We start from the raw sequence: 21314 nt of genomic DNA, 5'->3' as shown, positions 1-21314 counted from the left end.
GCACACGCTGAGGCGCCAGACCTCCCTCATTAAGAATCTATCGAATTTTGTCTTCTCTCTTTTTCCATCCTCATGTTGCCGGCACTCATCTGCCAGGAGAAGGGATCTGGTGTCTTATTTATGTTCAGCTGGACAAAGTTACAGCCGACTCTCCCACTGGGAGCCTACTGAGGTGTTGGGGTGCGGGCAGATAGCCAGGGTGCTAAGACGTCCCCTTCAGCTCAGGAGACCCTGTCCTCACCCTTGGCTCCTGGCAGATGGCTCCATACTGGGGCCATCTCTAGTGACCTAGAGAAAGTCGATATCGTTTGCATGAGAAACACTTTGGATGCTTGTTTAATAACGCATTTTCCACTCCAGAGCTACTGAGTCAGAATTGCTGGGGCTGGGGCCCGGAGTATGTGTTTTAGTAAGCATCTTAAGTTATTCTAATGATAGCAAAGGTGTGTATGCCTTTGTTAAAGATACTGGTCCTGAGCTTTTGGTCTTTGGGATCATCAGTGGGAGATAAACTTATCCACACGAGGCGTGTGAAGACTGGAAAGTGAATTATAAAAAGGGTAAGAAAGTGAGCTGTAGGCGTACAAACCCAAATGACATATTATATAGCTGCATTCATACTACAGCTCATGTGCATGGCTCCGCCTAGGTTGTGCAGTGCACAGCTTGCACTGCTGTACCTGGAAGTTCTGCCCAGACATTGCACATCCCTAATGTCCTGTGGTGGGACAGCCCATGCACGCTGGCCAAACAACCTATACGGCTGTCCTCATAGCTCTTATGTCAGCTATAGTTAGGCTGTCTGCCAGATCAAAGGATGCTTCTGTGTCCCTGGGAAGCACAGGCCTGGCCTCTCCCTCTGAGACTGGCTGAGGTAGTTGCAGGATCCTGGAGATGCCTCTGCCCGGGGTGGGAGGGCCAGTTCTTACCTACAATCTGTACTTGCTTGAGCAGCCCCTTCTTAGAATCGGGAGGTGAAGTTCCGGAAGCTGTTTGGCCCAGTTAAGGATCCCAGCATGTTCCTATCCAAACCTTGCTGCAAGGGGGAGAAATAGCAGCTATGAAATAGGAAGAAAGACAGTGGGCTTCCCACAGGGTCAGAAACTGCCCTCCCAGAGCAGCCTTGGGCTTGAACCATAGCCCTCTGGACTCATTATATATGCGTGTCAGGGCTAAGGCTGTCCTCATTTTAAAAAATTTATTTATTAAAAAAAATTTATTTATTTATTTTGAGAGGGAGGGAGGAAGAGAGGGCAAGCGAGCACAAGCAGGGGAAGGGCAGAGAGAGAGGGAGACAGAGAATCCCAAGCAGGCTCTGTGTTGTCAGCCCAGAGCCTGGCGCGTGGCTTGAACTCACAAACCCTGAGATCATGACCTGAGCCGAAACCAAGAGTCGGACGCTTAACTGACTGAGCCCCCAGGTGCTCCAAAGCTGACCTCATTACATGTGCAACCAAACATAAGGCCATTAATATCCATGAGTTAGTAAAATGGGTCTGGACTTCCACCAGCGCTTCTGAATTTCCTCTGTGGATTTGCAGAAATCTGCATGAAGGCATTAGGACTTAAGCTCATACTCATTACTCTTTAAATGAAGCAACAACTAAAATCAGATTAGAAAAGCTATTTGTTGTTCTTCCTTCTGACTGTCCCTGTCTTCTTCTTTCTTTCTTTTCTTTTTTTTTTTTTTAAACCTTGACAGGAGCTCTCCGCAGGGAGGACACATCCAGTGTTTCTCACACACCAGAGCGGTGTCTGGCTCTGCTGAGAAGCTGCCGCACTGTAGGCTGTTTACTTGTTTGTCCTTCCACCTCCAGCCCCACCAGCCCCTGAGCTCCTGCTGAGGAGTGACAGAATCTTCCTTTCTGTTATTTCTCCCCAGCATACAGCAGGTGGTCAATAAATGCTTTGGAGTGAACGAGGACAGTAAGAAGGGGCCCCTGGTGCCAGCCCTGAGCTCTGAGCACCTCTTCAGCTCTCACCGGCCTGTGGAAACATGCGGGATCCAGATACCAGGTGGCTCAAAGCCCTACCTGGTCTGGGCACGAATCACATGATGTTGGTTTTTCCCCTGCGGATTTGCCTGCTTGCTCCTGTTGAGCTTGGCTGGATTTGGTGGAAAGAGCCCAGGAGTGAGAATTCCTGGGTCCCAGCCCTGCCCTTGCCATGACTCACTGAACCAAGGCAAATTTCTACTCTGCAGGATGGACATAAGCCACCCGGCCTGCTTCTCTGCGGTGGTAACAACCTCACGCACGGGAGATGTGCAGATGCTTTAGGGGACGGAAGCACTGACCTGGTCATGTCACAGCTGCCGGCAAGCACAGCTAGAGGGGGCAGTGGGGACCGAATGGCAAAGCTGGTTCCCATAGGTACTGTTCTGAAGAATGTTAACGAAGGGACTCGCCGTGTGCCTCAGGCTGGGCGTGGCCTCAGTACTTCTGGGTGTGTTGAACCCTCTGGACCACGATCGAACAGCTTGAGGAAGGTCTCACCCAGTCCTCACCCACCTCCTTTCCACCGTGTCTCCCAGCAGCTGCCACTTGGCCAAGGCTGCCCACATTGTGGTACTTTTGGGAAAGAGCACTGGATGGTCCAGCAGAGGACAGGGGCCGCCACTGGCCATGATCTTCAGACTTCCCAGCCGCCTCTGAGTACAGTAGTCCCACGGGCCTCCCTCTGGGCTCCCTGCTGTGCTGGAGGAGGAACCGTTCCTCCTTCTGCCCCAGGGTGTTGGCTTCCCTGCCCCTCTTCTACACAGTCAGTCCCCTCCGGACCCTCTACTCCCATCTGTTGCGCTGTCTTCCTGAGCCTCCCGCCCCCTCACTCGCCTCTGCTCTGCTGCCAACTCCTCATCTCATGACAGAGATGCTCGGGTCCCCTTTGTCATTAAACATTAACCCCTTCCTCTGCCTCCCTCCTTTCTAGGCCAGACTGAGGCAAGCAGTTCTCTCTGCCTGACTCTGCCTCCCCACCGCCCCCCAGACTACCTCCCCTGGCCTTGCCAGCAGTGCTCTTAGAGGTGCCCTGGGACTCCTGGGTCACTGCAGCTAGGGTCTTCCCTAGCTTCTGTCCTCCCTGCTGCCCCCTCCAGTGCTCTCCCTCCTACATGGGCTTCGGCCCCTCCTGGCCACCTTGCACAGCTCTTCCTGGCTCCCTTGCCCTTCGCTCTCCTTGGCCCCCAGGTGAGGGTCTTCTCCATGCTTCTGCCCTTATTTTCCAAGGCTTCTCCCCACACCTGTGCCCCATGCTGGTCCTGCCTCCTCCCTTGGCTTCTACCTGCACTATGCTCCCATGTGGGCTCCGTGTGATAGCACAGCCTCTCTCCTTGGGTCCCACCCCTGCATCCCAATCCAATTCCTTCAGATGCAACCTCTTCAATCACGACCTCTCTCACTGTCCCCACAAAGCTCATGTGGCCTTTCCCCCCAACTGATCAGTTTGTGTTAAGGTGGCCACAGTGTCTCCAGGCTAAGACTCGAGCATGGTCAGCCTGACCATCCCGTCTCCGTCCTTATTCCGGCCTCAGCGCTGTCTACATCTCGGTCTGAAGAACGGCAGCCGCAGGAGCGGGAAAGGTCAGTGTGAAGAGATTTGGGTAGAATAGGACCCCAGGTAGGATTTTGTGTTTGATGAGGTTGGGAGGTGGTGAGGACAGAGAGGAGCCAGGGTCACCCCTGGACAAATACAGCCACCCCAGCATCTCTCAGTCCCCTCTGCCCCACCCCTGTGAGGAGGGAGGCTGCTGAGTGTTGCTTTAATCATGAAACTCTCTACTCAAAACCCCCCAGTGGCTGCCTAGTGCCAAGGGCAAACTCTCAATGAAATTAAAAGGGTTTGTAATCTAGCCCACACCTTCCTTTCCAGCCACAGTGCATATCATTCACATGCACATCTATTCACTCTGCTTTTCAGTTTGCTCCTAAAAGATCCTGCCCCAGGCCTCTCACACATTTCCTTAATTTCCTCTGCCCTCCGTGCACTCAGCACCTCCCCCGAGTTTGGGCCCAGAGATTTGTTCAGAGTGTGATCACATTCGCTGTCATGCACATTTGTCTCTACTCCGTCCGTCTGTCCTCCGCAGTGAGGCTCAGTCACGCCCACCGGGCAGGGCAGGACATTCTGCCTCTCTTCTTGACTCTCTTGGGCTTGATTCAGTGCAGGGGGAGCTGGAAGAGAGCCTCACTGGCAGGGGGTGGCAGTGTGGGCTCTTACCTGTCTGAGGACACCCTGTAGCTCCTTGCTGGACCACATGTCAGACAGGAGGAGGCGGGCAGCTTCTGCGGCCTTGGGCGAGGCGCTGGGCAGGCAGGAAGTTCATTTGTGGGATGAGACTTGGGGAGGCATGAGAATGATCACCCTCCTCCCTCCCACCCTCACCTTCAGGTCTTAGAGATGTAGGCAGGCCCCAGGGGTGCATGAGAGAGGAATCTCATTGGGCTGGTCACTGCACAGTGGGTACAACTCACTGGCCCTGCCCACTTAGAAGTACCCTGGGATTCTCCTCGGTGGCTGAAGGGGGAGGTGCCCTCCCATTCTGGTTCCCGGCCCTTGTCCTGGAAGGGGAAAGCCCCATGGAGCAGAATACAGCTCCCCCATGGCGGGGTCCATGCCATCATGCCTCCTGCTGGCCCTCTAAACACTCTGCTTGTCCTGACCCCCAGCTGAGAATGCACTGCCTCTGTCCCCTTTGCACAGCCCCGAGGCCTGGCAGCTGGGCTCAGCTCCACAGTGCTCTTGACTTCTGGAACTTCTCTCCATTCAAGCCACTCCCACCCTGGTTACCCGCTCTGCGCTCGGTCCTGCTCTCGCTGCACATCTGTGCCTTCTCAGAGGGTGAGGGGGCTGCCTGCTTTACGGTGGTGGTGGTGGGGGGGAGACCATGCCCTCCCCGCCCACCTGCTGCGGCACAGGTTGATGACATTGTTGACCATGCTGCTGGTGAAATACTGCTTGGCCATCTGCGGCTGCGAGGCCATCAGGTTCCTCACAGTGTAGCAGGCCGAGGACAGGATGTCTTCCGAGTTGCTAGTGTTCCCAGTGTGACTGGTGAGAAGCCTGGTCACCTCTGGGAATACTTGGTTCCCTGAGAGAGAAAGGAGTGGAGGGCATGGGGTCAGACGACCGGAGAAGAGAAGGGCTGAGGTGCTCCCTCTGGGACCATAGTCCTGGGCTGACCTCAGCCAGGTTCCTAGCAAGGCGGCCCCTCAAAGCTCCATTCCAGCTCCAGCTCAGGGCTCGGGCCCCGGATGGGACCTCTGCACACCCGCTCCCCATCGCCTGGTGACCTATTCCTTCCTCCCTCCAAGCCTCTTTCGGGCCAGCCTCCCCTCTTGGAATGCTCACCCTAGGGCAAGTTCAGAGGGTGACCTGCCAGCAGGCTCTGGAAAGTGAAGGCTCTGCTGAGTCCTAGTTGGTGGGTGGGGGGAGAAGGGGGTGGTCTGGCACTGTGGAGGGCGCTTACCCATCACTCTGTGCAGCACAGGGTGGCGGGACATATTGCTCAGGAGGGAGGCTCCAGACCGCACCACATCCGAGTTGCCAGATTGCAGGAGGCGGGCGATTTGTGGCAGGCCCTTTTCCTTGAGCCCAATCAGCTGGCTCATGCCACTGGACATCTGAGAAAGAAGGACGGAGTGAGGACCTAGCCTGTGGTTTCCCGGTCACCATGGCGGAAGAGGTCATGTAATCCCAAACAAACAAACCCCAGAACCTTCTCTCTTTCTTGTTGGAAGCACAGGCAAAGAGAGACAGAGATTTGCTCACGCACTGGCAGCTGCAGAGCACCTGGGCAAAAATGTGCCCCCGCCTTTCCTGACCTTGATCTCTACTCCCAGATTAGCCTGCAGCCATGATGGATGATGAGAAGAAAGTTTCAGAGCCCTTGCTCATGGAGGCCCAGAATCAACTCCCAGTCTAACAACACTGTCGGATGCCACTGCTCACCTGTTTGTCCCAGCTCTGCCTCCCTTACATTTCCCAGCAGTACCTGCTCATGCAAAAGCACACAGTCAATGGTATTTGTCCATTACAGAGGCACTGGCCACCTTCCAATTCCATTCCTCCATGGAATTCAATCCATATTTGTTGAGAGTTTGCCCAGGACAAAGATGGAGAAGAGAGGGTCGGTGCCCACATGCAGATACAATCCAGGGCTCCCTGGAGGTAGGTCAGCTCATCTATGCCTCTAGCAACAGAGCCAGCCTGTCTGTAATCTGGCCCCAGGCTGGTTTGGGTTCTTGAAGACCCCCAGCCCCATTCTCTCATAGACCTCAATTCACCCTGGTCCTGCTTCCACCCGATTCTCTCTTAAGTAGAGATGAGGGGTTGTTGGCTGTCTCCCCATCTTAATACTTGTTGGTTGCGGCAGGCCCCCTTCATCTCAGTGTCATTCCATCATGTCCTCCAGTCTATATGTGGCCTCAAAATCTCTATTGATTCTGCACCATCTTCCTTTAGATCTGCCCATGCCCTAAACCCTCTATTATTCCCTCTGTCAGTTCAACACCCAGGACGTTCCTCCTACCACAAACATTACCCTTCATCCCTGTCTCCCACCCCAGGCAGGGGCCAACACAGAGCCAGGAATCATGAGGCAGAGGGGGCTCTGTGCTGCAGAGACACAGGGCACAGACAGAATCCAACAGGAGTGGATTCACCCACTAGACACAGCCTGGTTGTTCCCAGAGGGATGGGCCGTCTCCACTTGCTCATCTTTTCCCCAGTGGCCTGGCTGAAGCCTAGCATATGACATTCCCTCTGTTTGTGTCTATAGAGTCAAGCTCTGAAGGCCATGTGTGTTTGGTATGACTCAGCAACACACCTGTGGGAGAGTAGGGAAGGGAGCAGAGGTTGGAGAAATGGGGTTGGGGATGGGGGTGGGTGCAGGGAAAGGCTCTGCTCCTCACCAGCCCCTTGCTGGCAGTCAAGTTCTGCAGGGCACCAGCACAGGCCTCCAGGGTGGCATCTTTCTTGCTCTTGCCCATGAGGTTCAGGTAGGTGCGGATCGCATCTGAGTGGTACAACCAGCTGCTGCCCTTGGGGTTGGTCTCTTCCTCCGGAAGGGGGCAGTCATAGTTGTTGTTCTGTGGACATAAGGCAGGTCAGCAGGGAACCTTGCAACGGGAGGGAGCCCAAGCATTCTGTGTGCCCACCCTCCATCTTCAGGGGCCTGATTCCTGAGGGGAGGGGCCTAGCAAGCACCTGTCCTGGTGCCCCTTTTCTTACGGCGGCAGCTCCACCGAATAAGTGAGTCAGGGGGCCATGGTCCTGCAGGGTGGCTCTGAGGGAGGTAGAGAACAATCTAGAGATCACAAGAAGTGTGCTGCATGCCAGCCCCTGCCCAAACCTCCCAGCTGTGTCGGGCTGCTTTGGGATCTTCCTCTCCTCCCGGAGTCAGACTCCAAGCTGGACCCACCCTGGGCCAAACAGGGCTGGTCCAGGGCCCAGCTCCTACAGCTGTGCCCAGGGTGGGGAGCCTGACCCTGCTTCCACAGCACCCTTCTGCTTCTGGGGAAACCTGGGAGACTCAGGAGTTGGTGGGAACCAGGTGAGAGAAGGCTTAGAGTCCTGGCTATCCCCAAACCTTCTAGGATAATGGAGACGATGAGGCAGGGTTTACCAATTACATAGTAAACAAGAATAAGCTCTGAAAACAGAGGGCTGGAGCTTCTGAGCTTGGGGCTGTCTGAGCTCCAATGGTTTCAAGAACGTAGATCTCTGCTTGTAAGACAGAAGGCCTTCTACCCAGCTCCCAGAGTGCAGCACAATCCCAAGGCCAAGGCTCTGGCATGGGCTTGTCCCCTAGGGTTGGTTTTAAGCTTCAGGGGAACAGGGAGGAAGGGGTAGCTCAGGAAGTTGAGACCAGAGGGGTGCCTAGCAGGGAGCAGGCCCTGGCTTACCATCATCTTATCGCTCTTATTGCTGAAGCAGCCGGTGGAGGCCTTCTCAGTGTAGGCGTTGCGGGCATTATACTCCAGCTGGCGGTAGCGGGTGGGCACCTCGGCATCCAGGCGGTAGGAGAGGTTGTGCAGGATACACATGCAGTTCTCCACAGACTAGGGGCCAAGCAGAAGCAGGGCCCCTGAGTCCATGCCCTGCCCTGATGGCGTCCTGGGCTCCCTCTCTGCCCTAACTAACGGGAGAGAGGCGGGCACCTTAGGCTGCCCCACGAGAGAGGAATACAGCCACCCACTGCGGTCTGAAAAGATCTCCCAGTAACACTTCCCAGAACCTGGATTCGAATCCAGTTCTGTCGCTTCCTAGCTTTGTGAACTTCATGGCTTTCTTCAACTCTGGGCCCATGTCCTCAGTGGTAAAATGGGACTGAAGTTGCCTACTTCATCGGGCTGTTGGGAAGATTATACACAGGAATGCCTATCATGAGGCCTGGCACATGGTAGGACACAACAGACAATGGCTACTATTTCTTTTCTTTTCTTTTTTTTTAAGTTTATTTATTTATTTTGAGAGAGAAAGTGCAGCTGGGGTAGAGAGAGAGAATCTCAAGCAGGCTCCATGCTGTCAGTGCAGAGCCTGATGCAGGATTCCATCTTATAACCCGTGAGATGGTGACCTGAGCCGAAACCAAGAGTCAGACACTTAACGGACTGAGCCACCAGGGTGCCCCAATGGTGACTACTGTTTCTCTTGCTACAGCCATCGTGACAATGGCCACACTAGGCTACTGAGGAACACACCTTCTGTCCTGGCACCTGCTCCTTCAGGAGCAACCTTGACATATGTAGGTTCAAAAGCCATTGAGTCCCCATGTCCCTATTCTTCCCCCTTTTCATGGCTAGTCCTCAGCTTCCAATACCAAAGGTGCTGACCCCTCCCAGATCCACATGGGCAGTGGGACCTGGGACCCGGCACTTTGCAAGGCAGCCAGTCTTTGCCACCTGTCCTCAGTAGCCAGACTAGGGTTTGGGACAGCAGACTTACCTTCCTAATGATGTTTGGCCCTCCTAGGGTTGGAGGGAATCAGACTTGCAGGGTCTGGGTGACACAGGTAGAGGGGATGTTACATCCAGAGCAGAAAAACATGATGCCCACGGGGACCCGGCTGAGTCCGAGTGACTGTCTTTCTCTTTCCCTCTCTCCTGAGGCCCTGTTGTAACTTCCAGTGGAGGAGCGGGAGACAGAAATGTTTCCACAGGGAAACTGTATGCCAGACCCTGTGGCTGTGATACTCATGCAGTCCCCTGGTCATCTGGGGGCCATGGGAACTCACTATTCTCCTGAGTCTGTCCGGCCATGGTAGAAATATCTCAGCGTTCAGTTTCTCTTTTCTCTGTGATGTTTCCTTTCTGTCTGTTTGTGCTAGCGTGTCCACAGGTCCAGAGTGGACAGGGAGATGGCTTTGCCAACAGTCTCTTAGGAAGGCGGTGGGAAACTCTGGTAGAAGGCACCTAAGTGCAAGGAGGACCTCTGGGGGCATCAGTGGGGTTCCTTAGGGCTGCAGGCTGGGCTCAGCACCGCCAATGCCAGGGGCAGCTCTCTCACGGAGAGCTCACTCGGGGCCCGGCCCTCATTGCGTTTTGCTTATTAACTAACTGAGCCCATACACCAGCCCATGAAGTAGATGTGATTGTGATGATCTCCGATTGAGCAAAGCAAACAGAGAAACAGACATCATGGACACATTGGCATTCACAAAGCCTGTAGGTGAGGAAGAGGGGAACTGCCCCATTACCACCGCCCCGCCCCAGGTGAGCAAAGCTCTCTGCATCCAGCCTGCCCCTTCGCAGGCCAGTCTCTGGGCTTCTGTCCCGCCACCAGACCATGCTTTAAGGGCCCCCTACAGTGCAGAAGTGCCTTGTGGAGCCTGGGAAAGAAAAATGTCAGGACCTGGAGGCCAAGGAGCTGCCCTCACTGATTCTGGGGAGGGCCTGGGCCTGAGAACTCCAGACAGAGAGGAGGACTGGGGGCCAGGGCCAGGGTGGGCGCTCACCTTGTCATCACAGCGGCTGGCAGCTACACAGTTCTGGACATAGGCCATAAGGGAATCAATGAGCCCCGTGTAGTTTCGCATGGTCTGGCGGCCTGCATCGGCAGAGCTCAGGTTCCTGAGGGAGAGAAGAGAGCGGGTGTGTGGATGCAGGGGAGGAGGGAAGAGGGTAGAGAAGAGTGTGGTTGGAGGACACGCAGGGAAGAAAGCAGGTGGGGGAGTAGGGGCAGAGGAGATGGGGATGAGGTTGGAGGTTTGGTAAGGTGGGGGGAGACAAGGTGGAAAAAATGAGGAAGAAGGAAGGAAAGACCGTTCAGCCAAGTCTTCCCGGTCCTGGTGGAGGCTGGATGGGGTCTCATTGAACTCAGTTCTTTGCACCCTTCTCTCTGCCCACCTGGGCCCCAGGCCTGTAACTTTTGTGACTGTCAATGGCTGCAGTGCAGCTGGCAGGTCAAGGCACCTCCCACCACTAGTGGGCACCTGTTGAACAGGGGCTAGAAGTTTCCACCTGCCCAGTTTTTTCCGTGGAACAGGAGAAGCTCTGTGGGGTGCTGGGGCTAAAGGCTGGATCTGGGAAAGAACCCTGGGGGTGCTCAGCTGGGGGCCAGATGCCCCCTCCCCATGGGAGGGCTGTGTTATGCCCCAGCAGCAAGCTCCTTCCCAAGCGGTCTGGGCCCACTTGCCTGGTGCAGATGAGCTGTGGCTGCTGTTGCTACTAATAGCCCTGCAGCCCCTTAAAGTCCTTAATACCCTGGCTTTGCTCACTGGAGGCCACTGGTGGAGGCTTACAGGGAGGAGCAGGAGCTGAGAACCCAGAAGCACCTGCCAACTGCACCCCTCATTCCGGGGCTCCCAGGAGCTGGGGAACATGAACCCCATCAGAGCAAGGTGTGACCTAACGGGGATCTGTTTCAAGGCTCCACCTCCAACCCAGCACCCATAACCCAGCTTGTAAACCTCTCCTCTGGAAAGAGCATACCCAGGCCCCTCCCCCAACAGCCCCCAGGGGCCTTGCCTCACCCTCCTACTAGACTCAGGAGACTCTGGAAAGAGCCCTGCCATCTTTATGCCAATGAATATGGCAATTGGTTTTAGCATCACAGCTGGGAAGTGACCCATTAGGAGCCAATCAGCAGACTTTTATCTGAAAGACTTCTCTTCCAGATGGTACAAGAAATGCATTTGGGGGGGGGGGGATTGAGGGGGGGGGAAATGACCTAGCCGGTTTGGATATTCAGATCTGGCATTTCTACTCTTAGGTTTCTAACTAAGTCTGCTGAGGCCCCTTAAAGGAGGTCATGGAGTCCCAAGCCTTAGCCAGATTCAGGGACGTTAGGAATGCCGGGGACCCATTTCTCGGAGTCTGCCCACGAAGGCCAGAGAGTGCCGGACTGCATTTTACGTTCCCTGCCCTGGCCTGGCTGAGATGGGGCTGTCTGGAGGAAGGCCCAAGGCTGGGGCAAAGGGACCCCATGGGCATGTTCTTCTCTCACCTTAAGCAGCCTGTGGCATTGAAGAAGACCTCAGGGTCCACTATTTCCCGGGCCATGTTGCTGTTGCCGTCACACCAGCCAGAGAAGGGGATGATGACCCGATCAGCCAGCACAGGCAGGGCATCAGCGATGAGCTCCTCCTTCAGCTCATCAGTGGAAGACAGGTTCCAGAGCAGCCCTGGAGGTTGGGGATGGTCAACCCAACCCATGCCAGGCTCAGGAAGACCCCAGGCACCGAGGTCCCACCCCCAGCCTGCTCTGGCTAGTGAGCCCTGTGGAAACATCATCTTCCAAGTAGACCTGGTCTATCAAGTCTAGTGTCTCATCATTTTCTGAGCTCATTTCCCAATGTCTCAATGAGACGGCAGCTTCCTTGAAGGCAGGGGGCTCCTAGAGTTTTTTATGAAGGTCAAAATTATGAATGTGGAAGGTCATCCAGAAATGTTTGATGGGTCAGTAGTTTTTAATATAAATGTTAACACTCAGAGTCTTCTAATGTTCTCTATTTTCTACCTGAAAGTCATTCCAAAGATACTTATCATGGCTACTCTGTACATGGTCTCATCTCCCGGTCCAGTCTGAGGGCTTCATAGTTACTTCTAACCCTTGCACCCCCGGCCTGAGTGCTTAGCATGTTGTTTGGCCACAGGAAGGTGCTGAAGACCGGAAGTTCCAACTTTGCTTCCTCCTCTTCACCTGGAAATCCCAGGGCCTGTTGAATATGGATCTTGTCTGGACACCCCTTGCCTTCTATCTTCAAAAAGGTTGACACCGTGTGGGTAGGCACCATGAGCACACCACTGGCCATGGCCAGCAGCAGGGGGCTCCCAAGATATTAGCTGGAGGTCAAATCTGCACCTATGCTTTGTCCCAGCCTGGAGGGGATGCCCTGTACACCACCTGCCCCCACCCCTGGCTCTCCATGGCCAGGGCTCCCTACCAGTCAGTTGTTTCTGGATCTCTGTGCTCCCAGTTCTCCTCAGGAGGTTGACAGCCTCTCGGATCCCATTCTGCCTCCGGGTCTCCAGCTTGTTGGTGATGCTCCGGAAAACCAGGTTACGCAGGGCCCCGGCTGCAGCCTGCTGGACGTTCTGGTTGGGGCTCCTCAGGAGGTCCACCAGCTTGCAGATGCCTCCCAACTGATAGACCTGTTGACACACAGGTGCCACAGTGCCCGGTCAAGGATGTGAGGCTGATCTGATGACTCTACTCAAAGTGATTTTTCTCAGACCCAAAAGTCTACTGTCAGCTCTGAAATATCCAAGCCAGCCAAAAGAAATAAGCAGTGTGGAGTAACAGTAATCTGAAAACCAAGATGTAATCAGACCAGAAACCAAGAAGGATTTGGAGGCTAGCATCCTCACATCCTTGGCAAGACACCCCTCTGCTCCAAGCCCCACTTTTTTCCTCTGAAATATGGTGGTGAGGACAAGAAGAGGAAATGGATATAAATACATCTCAAAAATCCTAAAGCAAGACAGACATAAAGGAGACCCTCCCCTGGGAACTTTCTCATGTGGCAGAAACTTTAATTTGGATGGATCCTGGAATCCCCAGGAAACATATTTAGGGCACGATGCCCTTGGGCTGAGCTGTGGAACCCTATAGGCGTCCTTCCTGCCAACCAAGGTCAGGGGGCATGAACAAGCCCCATTTTCCAGCAGAGATGCCTGGTGAGAAAGAGGGTTAAGCTCTGGAAAAGGAGAGAGAGATGGAGACAGAGAGGCAAAGAGACAGAGAGACAGAAAGAGGGAAGGGGGGAGGGAGTTGAAGGGTGGAAAGTAGTCATAGTCTTTAGTGGAATTTGAGAAAGGGGATTTCTGTTGAACTCATGGCTGTGTCTTTCATGATCAGTGGAGGAAAACAGCTGACTAATATCCACTCAACTAGAGGGTTAAAAGGCCCAGCTGTGATCTTAGGCAATGCCAAGCACACTGGTCACCCAAGGCAGCTAGCTGGGCTGGGTGACAAGGAGCAAGTGCAGATGCCCCCACCCACCTCTAAATGGGGTCAGGCTGACACACCCAGTCCCTGCCCAGGTCTGCAGGCCAGTTACCTGTTGCTTGGCTGATTCATCCTGGAAGCAGGTGTGCTGGATGTAATAGGCCCCGATGGCCTGGTACTTCTCATCCTGGGAGCTCAGGTACTGCACAGCCTTAGGGATGGTCAGCCCACTGCACTCAATGTCCTCACTGCAGATCCTGTGGGCAGTGAGAAGTGGTGGTGGTGGTGGGGTAACAGGGTAGGCTGGGAGAATTCCCCTTGTATGTTTACAGCCTCATCTGCAATCTAGGAAGCCAGAACAAGGCCACCCTAGGCCCACTTGGAGAATGTTCCTGTGGAATAGCTTTTCCAGAGTAGGGAGAAGGCTCATCCATGGTGAACAGTCACTGTGATGAAGCCCATGGGGGTCATGGGTCAAGATCCAAACAGGTAAATTACCTCTGCACTGAGGAAAAACTCTGCCCTATTCCCAAGGGGATGCTCCCCACCTCTCTGCCATTTCTCTTGCCTGATATTGGGAAAATGGAAGAGAATGGCTGTGAGCCTGTCCATGCATGCATGCATGCATGCATGCATGCATCCATCCATCCATCCTTCTTCTCTCCCTCCAGTTTCTATCCATCCATCAATTCAGCCGTCTGTCTCTCCCTCCCTCTATTCTAAAGTCCAGCTAATTCTTCTTACAACAATCCTCACATCTGCTCCTTCTTCCTAACTTCACAGTCACTGCTTTCCTTCTAACCATGAACTCCCACTGGGACTACAGCAAGAGACCCTCACAACTGGCTCTCTTCTCCAAGCTCCCTCATCCCAAATTTGACTCTCCTTTTCCAGACTCACAGTCCTAAAACCTGGTTCACTGTGTTGTTCTTATCAGCACCTTCTCCAAACTGCAGGTTCAAGTGCAAACTGCTTAGACTGATATCCAAGGGCACGTGTTAAGTCGAACCATGTGAAATGGCAGATAGTCAACCTTTTTGAGCCATAAAACTAAAATTTTCATGTTTTAACCTAATCAGTTGGCTCTGCAAAGCCCTCTTGCACACTCTCCAGCAAGATCCTTCTTGTCACTGACCCCTGGTCAGCGCTCAGGTGTACCTGTTCCCTGTCCCCTCGCAATGCATGCGACCTGCTGAGGTCCTGCTGCTGTGAACATTCCAGAGAAAGGAAACCTCTCTCCTAGGAACCCTTCCAGCTCCTGTGGTGTTGAGTCTCAGGCTGCCTTTCCACCTGTCTGTATCCTGGTTGCCAACAGAGACGGAGAGTTCCGGAAGGCAGGGACAGCCTGTTCTATGGCACCCAGCCCTGCCCCACTGGAAGTCTCCCCAGCATTTCTAGAGGGAGCCCTCTTCTCATTTTTACTAGCTTCAGTCTTGCCATAGTAAATGCTCAGTAAGAATTCATAGTTTTAGTGAGGTATCCTAACTCCATTTCTGGAAAGATTGCCCAAGGGGCGAAGCTTTCCCGTCTTGTATCAGTAGCACCCCAGCCCTGCTTTGGGAAAATGTCACATCTGCCAGTCAGACATCATCTCTAGATGGCTTGTCACTCATCCCCTGTCTTACTTAGATCTTGTACTCTCAGGGCCTCTGGTTTGGGGCAATAAGCCAGGGCTAGACATTGCCCTCGTCCCTGCTCCAAGGGAGAGGGTTTCTTAGTCCTTCTCCGAATCATCCTAAATACACCTTATGGTCTTCGAGTAGTTAGGAGAGGCCCAGCTCTACAATAGGGTTCAGCTTAGTATCAAAACAGTGTGGCAGAGTGGGGGAGAGCACGGGATGCTTCAGTGGTTGTGTTGCCTTGGGCAAGCGACTTAATATCTCTGTGCCTTGTTTCCTCCTCAGGAATTCTAGTACCTGCCTAGAAACGGCTATGAGGACTAGAGGTGAAGAATGAAAAGAATGCAAGATCCCAGGGCGCTAGGAAAAGCAGCTTATCAGTTAATTGTGTAGCTCTGGGACAGCTCTGGGCTGCTCTCTTCCTAGCTGTGTCCCTATACTTACTGCAGGTCCCGGGGCATAAGAGATGCTTAGTGAATGTTTGTCAAATAAATGAATAAATGATCATTAAGGTGGTGATAAGGAACAGTTCAGGGGCTCATGGTGTCACGGAGTCCTGGAGGGCAGGCCCAATGTCCCCTGAGACATTGCAGCCATCCCCAAGCCACCCTGTACCCGTGGCTCTTGACGGGACACCCCGTTTCCTTTCCTTCATTCTCACTGGGTGATGGGCCTTCGGTGTTGAGGGATGAGAGCTGTACTCTGTTCCCCAGCACTAGATCCAGTTCCTCAGATTTTATGTCTGTTTGTCCTGGCTGTCTTTTGTCCCATTAGGTGGAATAAATCATCTATATCAGGGCACACGCCTTTGCTCTTTCAGAACATGGATAGAGATTTGCATGGCTAACATCACAGATCCTCGGTCCCCTGGAGGGCTTGTTAAAACACACATTGCCTGGGCCTCTCCCTGAGTTTCTGAGTCAGTAGGTGCAACCCGAAAATTCACATTTCTCACAAGTTCTGGGTGATGCTGATGTTGCTGTTGGGAGGCACACCCTTTGAGAACCATGAGCCTGGTTACCCTTCTTTAATTGGCCTCCCTCTGTTCATAACCCGTGACTCTTTAAAACCTATAGACTCAATGCATTTGTTTGAATGTCTGGGTTCTGCCTCCCCCTTCACACTTCCTGAGTCCAGGCACTCCCCCGGCCCCACCCCCGCAGGGACAATGAGCCCCTTAGGGACAGAGGCTGCCTTTCCTGTCCTCAGCAACAACCTTGCAGAGTGTAGCCGGGAGGGCTAACTCCGTCTCCTACCTGGTCCCCGCCCTGGCCCCCAGCACAGCTTAGCAGCACTTACTTGGAGCTGGCCCTCGAGTGGCCGAAGGACAGGTCCTTGTTGCAGGAGATGGGTGGGATGTACACCGGGTCCTGCTTGGAGGTGCAGGAGGGCGGGCGCACGGGGCACTTCTTGACAGTCTTCTGGCCACTGCAGGTGCTGTAGAAGCTATAGCGGTTCTGGGTGGTCTTTTGGCCCTTGCTGCTCAGTGTGCCCTTGCGCAGGGTGCCCCGCGGGTCACAGTAGAGGTCGGGCTCGCTGCGGCTCGCCTTGATTTTCTGCATGAAGCAGATGTCACTGCCGGCGCCCGTTGTGTTACAGCTGCCCCGTGGGTAGTGCCGGCCCCAGTTCTCCATCTGGCTGTAAGAGCTGAAGCGTCTGTTGTCATTCTCCCGCTTGAGGGTCCCGTTGTAGATCTGGTTAGAGGAAGGGAGAAAGGCTCAGTCAAGGTTCCTGACCTGACCGGGGATTCTAGATCCAGCTGGCCACCGGGCACAGTCCTCCCCCGGCCCCCGGAGTCATATTCATGGAATCCCAGAATGTTTGGAGTGGAAGGAATCTTAGCCATCATCTGACATATTACTTTTCAAATGGCAGGTTGTGACCCCTTATGGATTATGAAATCAATTTAAATGATCGTGACTATCATTTAAAAAAATAGGATGGGGCGCCTGGGTGGCTCAGTCGGTTAAGCGTCCGACTTCGGCTCAGGTCATGATCTCACAGTTTGTGGGTTCGAGCCCCGCGTCAAGCTCTGTGCTGACAGCTAGCTCAGAGCCCGGAGCCTGATTCAGATTCTGTGTCTCCCTCTCTCTCTGCACCTCCCTGGTCACGCTGCTTCTCTCTCTCTCTCAGAAATAAATAAAATATTTTAAAAAACGTAAAAAAATAGGATGGGGCACCTGGGTGGCTCAGTCGGTTGAGTGTCTGACTGTGGCTCAGGTCATGATCTCACAGTTCATGAGTTCAAGCCCTGCGTTGGGCTCTGTGCTGACAGCTTGGAGCCTGGAGCCTGCTTCAAGTTCTGTGTCTCCTCCTCTCTCTGCCCCCACCATGATCATGCTCTGTCTCTGTCTTTCAACGATAACTATATGTTAAAAATTTTTTTTTAAAAAAGATAGAATAGTATATACTGGAATGTAAGCTCTGAGTGCAATGCAGGTAGTAGAGACATGTGTTGTGTTGTGAAACAGAATCTGGGTGCTGGGCTGCGATGTAAGATGTTATTTCCTACAGTGGGTTGTAGCCGCAGATCCAGCCCTCCACGGCCTTGACCAGGTTGGGTATCGGAGGCCCAGAAGAACTCAGTGAGGGCAGGGCAACGCCGGACTTCAGCCCAGTCCCCATGCCCTTGCCCTGTCACCCTGTGCCATTCCCAGACACCAGCACCGCCAGCCTTCCTTGGCCACTTGTACTTGGAGTGGGAAAGTCTCTCCTCTTCTGGCCAGGACTGTTTTCCACTGTTAACTTCTCTGCTGAACTCCTCACGTTGCCTCCCCTCTGCCAGGGCAAGAAGCAAATGGTAACAGGCCCTCCAGGGGAAGCCCTCACAGGCCAAAGGGAGAAAATACTTCTGCGCCTGCTCCACCTTTTATAAGAGTGCCTGAGCAGGGGGAGCCGGGCCAGGGACTTCGGGTGGGGCACCTGGGGGCCTCCTGGGCTTTATTGTCCGGCTAGCAGTGGGGAGGGTGGCAGAGGTTTTCCAACAGGAAGGCTTATGGTACTGAAGCGCCCCCCAGGGCTCTGTGTGAGATCGCTTGGGGGTTCAGCTTCCTGGGAAGAGCCTGCAGAGCTGAAGATTTGGTGGGGATGAGCTCGGAGCAGTTCTGTTCAAGGGGGACTTTCCCAGGAGCTCAGAGGCCGGTGGGCCTGCCTGCTCTGACTTGTTCTCAGGCTAGAGGATAACACCGAGCCTGATAAAATGTCTCCACACAGGTGCTGACTTGGAGCTCACCTTTGCTGGGATGAGCCAGGGCCAAGTCTAGCAGCCCGGAGCCTGCCTGCCCCACCCCGTGAGTGTGTGTGTGTGTGTGTGTGTGTGTGTGTGTGTGTGTGTAGCAGAGGTGGCTAGGCAGTTGCGTTATTCTCCTCCACACCAGGTCTAGCCGCACAAGGTTGGGGAGGGGCCTTCTCTTGGCCAGTCCCCTTTCATCTCTGCAGGGAGACTCGCAGCAGGAAGCCACCCGTGGGCTGAGGTCCCGGTAAGGGATGGCATCCAAAAGTCAAAAGCCACCAACTTTTAACCTTTGCAATGGCACTCTCATCTCCTCCACCCACATTCTCATCTAGGCACTCGGGTGGGCACAATTTTCTTCCTCAAACTGGGTCAAACCAACCTACCCCAAAGGGAACAGGTGGGCAGGTGCTGGGGCGGCATAAACGGACAATAACAGGCAGAGGGAAGAGAAGCAGGGCAATTTTCTGAGCGTTTTTGATGGAAACTCGCGCTTTGTAGCACCTTGTGGGCTTTACTTACAAAATATGCAATTAGGCCTCCCCTGCTTTAGGCCAATGGCCACACCCCTCTCACCTTCATCCTCCCAGGATGGGGGGAGGTGATGATGGCACTTTGGAGGGCAAGCCGAGCACTCCCATGAGGCAGGCTAAGCCTTAAATGGAAATGCAACAAGGAACTCTCTTGTTCTCAGTAAATGACACTCCTGGACGTCATCTCAGATACTTGATGAGTCCAAACACTCATCCTGGACCAAACCCAGCAAAAATGTGATTACGCCAATGAAGGCTTTGGGTTTTGCTCTCCTGGGAGTAGCGGGCAGCTCTGCCAAGTCTCGGTGAGGGTGGGCTGCCCATGGGAAGTGGGGTTGGATGTGCCTGCAGGGGAGTGGGCGTGGTGGAGAAGGCAGGGCTGTCCCCATGGGATGGCATTTACTGCCCCCCTCCCCCCGTAGTCGCATCCCAAGTGGCGTCACCCATTCCTGGGCGCCCCACCCCAGGCTCTCGCATCATGGCTGCTGGTGGCTGTGTTGTCCGCTGGTGGCCGAGGACAGCTGTGGGTGACTCTCTCCCATCATCATCACTTTGGCAAATGGGAGCCGAGCTTCCTCTCAGCCAGGCCCTTTTCTGCCCTAGTGCCACGAGGTGGGGGCGGTGTCTGTGTTTACCCTCCAAGGCTTAGATAAGGCCTGGCTGTCACCAGCCTTCCGGCACAGATGGCCTGTGACCTTTCCCTTTTCTGTCTATCAGGATGAAATCTTGGGACTCCAGCTGCCTTCCTCTAGCTCACTGGGCAAAGGGGGACTCAGTGATCAAGAACACAGACTCCGGAGCCACACTGCCTGGGCTACGTCCTGGCTATGTCAGTTGCTCAATGAGTGGCCTTGGCCAAGTTACTTAAACCCACCATGCCTCAGTTTTTTTTACATCTGTCAAACTGGGATTATAATTGTACCCATTGTTGGGAGAATTCAGTGAATGAATGTTTCTAAAGTGCTTAGGACAGTGCATGACATAAATGTTTGTTCAGTAGGGACATCTGTATTCCTCTGATGCTCACACAAGACACAGACTGGTAGCATGTAGGACCTGATTAAGGGTTTACATCACCAGAGCCACACCTAGAGGAGCAACCAGGTTGGCACATGGTGGGGAAGAACCCAGGCCAACCCCAGCCCTGGGAAGGGGTATGCACTAGTATTTGGAGCCCCATGCTAGTCTCACCCAATGGCCACAGAACAGGCCTCAGTAGGTGTCAGGAAAACAAAGGAGTATGGTCTGCCTGTATGGCTTTATGTAGGAATGACGCAGTGCTTCTTTACGTGGGTGCTGGCGGCATTTGGGGCAGGACAATTCTTCATTGTGCAGTATCCCAAGACATTGTCCCAAGTATCACAGGATGTTTAGTTGCCTCTGGCACCCAGGCCCTAAATGCCAGTATGCCTTGCAGTCATTGGGACTAGCGAGAATGCCCCCACAGTTTTCCAAACCCACCCTTCCACGTCCAGAGCAAGCAGTTGCAGCCAGAATGGAATATGAGGGCCGTGTGCACACGTGCCCACAGCAGGTGGGAGAGCTCACTACCAGTGCTGGGTCTCCCAGGCACACCCCCACACTCAGATAGTGATCTGCTGGCAGCGTCCTCTGCTTTGAATACAAAGGACAGTGACACACACACACACACACACACACACACACACACACACTCCTTGTCTGGTTATCTCCTGCTTCCTTGGGAAACTCCAGCCTCAGGTGGGATGGTCCATGCATCAGAACATTTCAGAGGCTAGCAACTTGACTTTCTAGGGGCAGAGCTGTCCTTCAACCAGAGAACAGGCTGGGCTGGACAGCTAGGGGGAAGTCCAGGCTGTGTCCTGACAGACATGTTTCTCTACCTGGAAGACCAATGGGGCTCTGGGGAGGTCAACATGTGGAACCACCTTTCAGGTGGGCCAGAGAGAGAGCTGCTCTCAGCAGGGAGTCTCTCCTAGTCAAGCCCTGCTCTGGCCCCCCTTCTGCTAATGACTTAGGTCTTGTAACTAACCTACCTTTCTTTTCTTCTCCCCTTCCTTCTTGGGGAAGAGTGGGATTTTATGTCCTGCTGAATGCTCCCCAGTCCCTCTTCCCATCCCCCCTATGCCCACGAAGCGCTCAGAGGCTGACTCCTTTATTTTGCAGGCAAGGAAACTGAGTCCTAGAAGGTGACTAGACTAATACAGCCCAAGACTCAGGGTCTCAAAGAACTGGATATAGTCAGTTTTCCCTTGAGAGTCCCATTAGGTCCTAAGAGTCCCCCAGACTGGAAGAGCTCCTGGTGGCCCCAGATCATTGGACATGACAGTGACTGACCATTCTGGAAGGGATGGCATCCTTTAGTCCTTCCAACTGAGAATCCTTTCCAATTCCTCCCTTTCCACCCCACTGCCGAGACTGTGGCCCTACCAAGCCTCAGCTCACTAATGAACAATTCCATTGCCTCTTGCCAGCCCCTAAGTCAGCCCTTGGGTTTCTGGTGCCTTCCTGGTGGTGCCATCCACCTGACCTTCCTCAGACAAAGCTCTTCTTGCTTGGCAAGCC

General features: G+C 53.9%; 1 protein-coding gene across 1 annotated transcript in view; it reads right to left on the bottom strand.

The window, feature by feature from the left end:
• PKP1 (plakophilin 1) overlaps positions 1-21314 on the bottom strand; it is a 51184-nt gene that overhangs the window by 3181 nt on the left and 26689 nt on the right. Inside the window, exons 3-13 of the mRNA XM_039227622.1 lie at positions 16305-16699; positions 13499-13643; positions 12383-12590; positions 11443-11620; positions 9953-10067; positions 7902-8057; positions 6909-7085; positions 5465-5618; positions 4900-5086; positions 4216-4300; positions 930-1036 (exon numbers count right to left, since the gene is read on the bottom strand). Coding sequence (XP_039083553.1) covers positions 962-1036; positions 4216-4300; positions 4900-5086; positions 5465-5618; positions 6909-7085; positions 7902-8057; positions 9953-10067; positions 11443-11620; positions 12383-12590; positions 13499-13643; positions 16305-16699 — 1875 coding nt within the window. The 3' untranslated portion in view covers positions 930-961. The remainder of the gene's footprint in view (positions 1-929; positions 1037-4215; positions 4301-4899; positions 5087-5464; positions 5619-6908; positions 7086-7901; positions 8058-9952; positions 10068-11442; positions 11621-12382; positions 12591-13498; positions 13644-16304; positions 16700-21314) is intronic.

Source organism: Hyaena hyaena, unplaced genomic scaffold, assembly GCF_003009895.1.
Source record: "Hyaena hyaena isolate Hyena2069 unplaced genomic scaffold, ASM300989v1 scaffold_28, whole genome shotgun sequence".
Lineage (NCBI taxonomy): Eukaryota > Metazoa > Chordata > Mammalia > Carnivora > Hyaenidae > Hyaena > Hyaena hyaena.
This window is presented reverse-complemented; position numbering and strand designations above follow the sequence as displayed.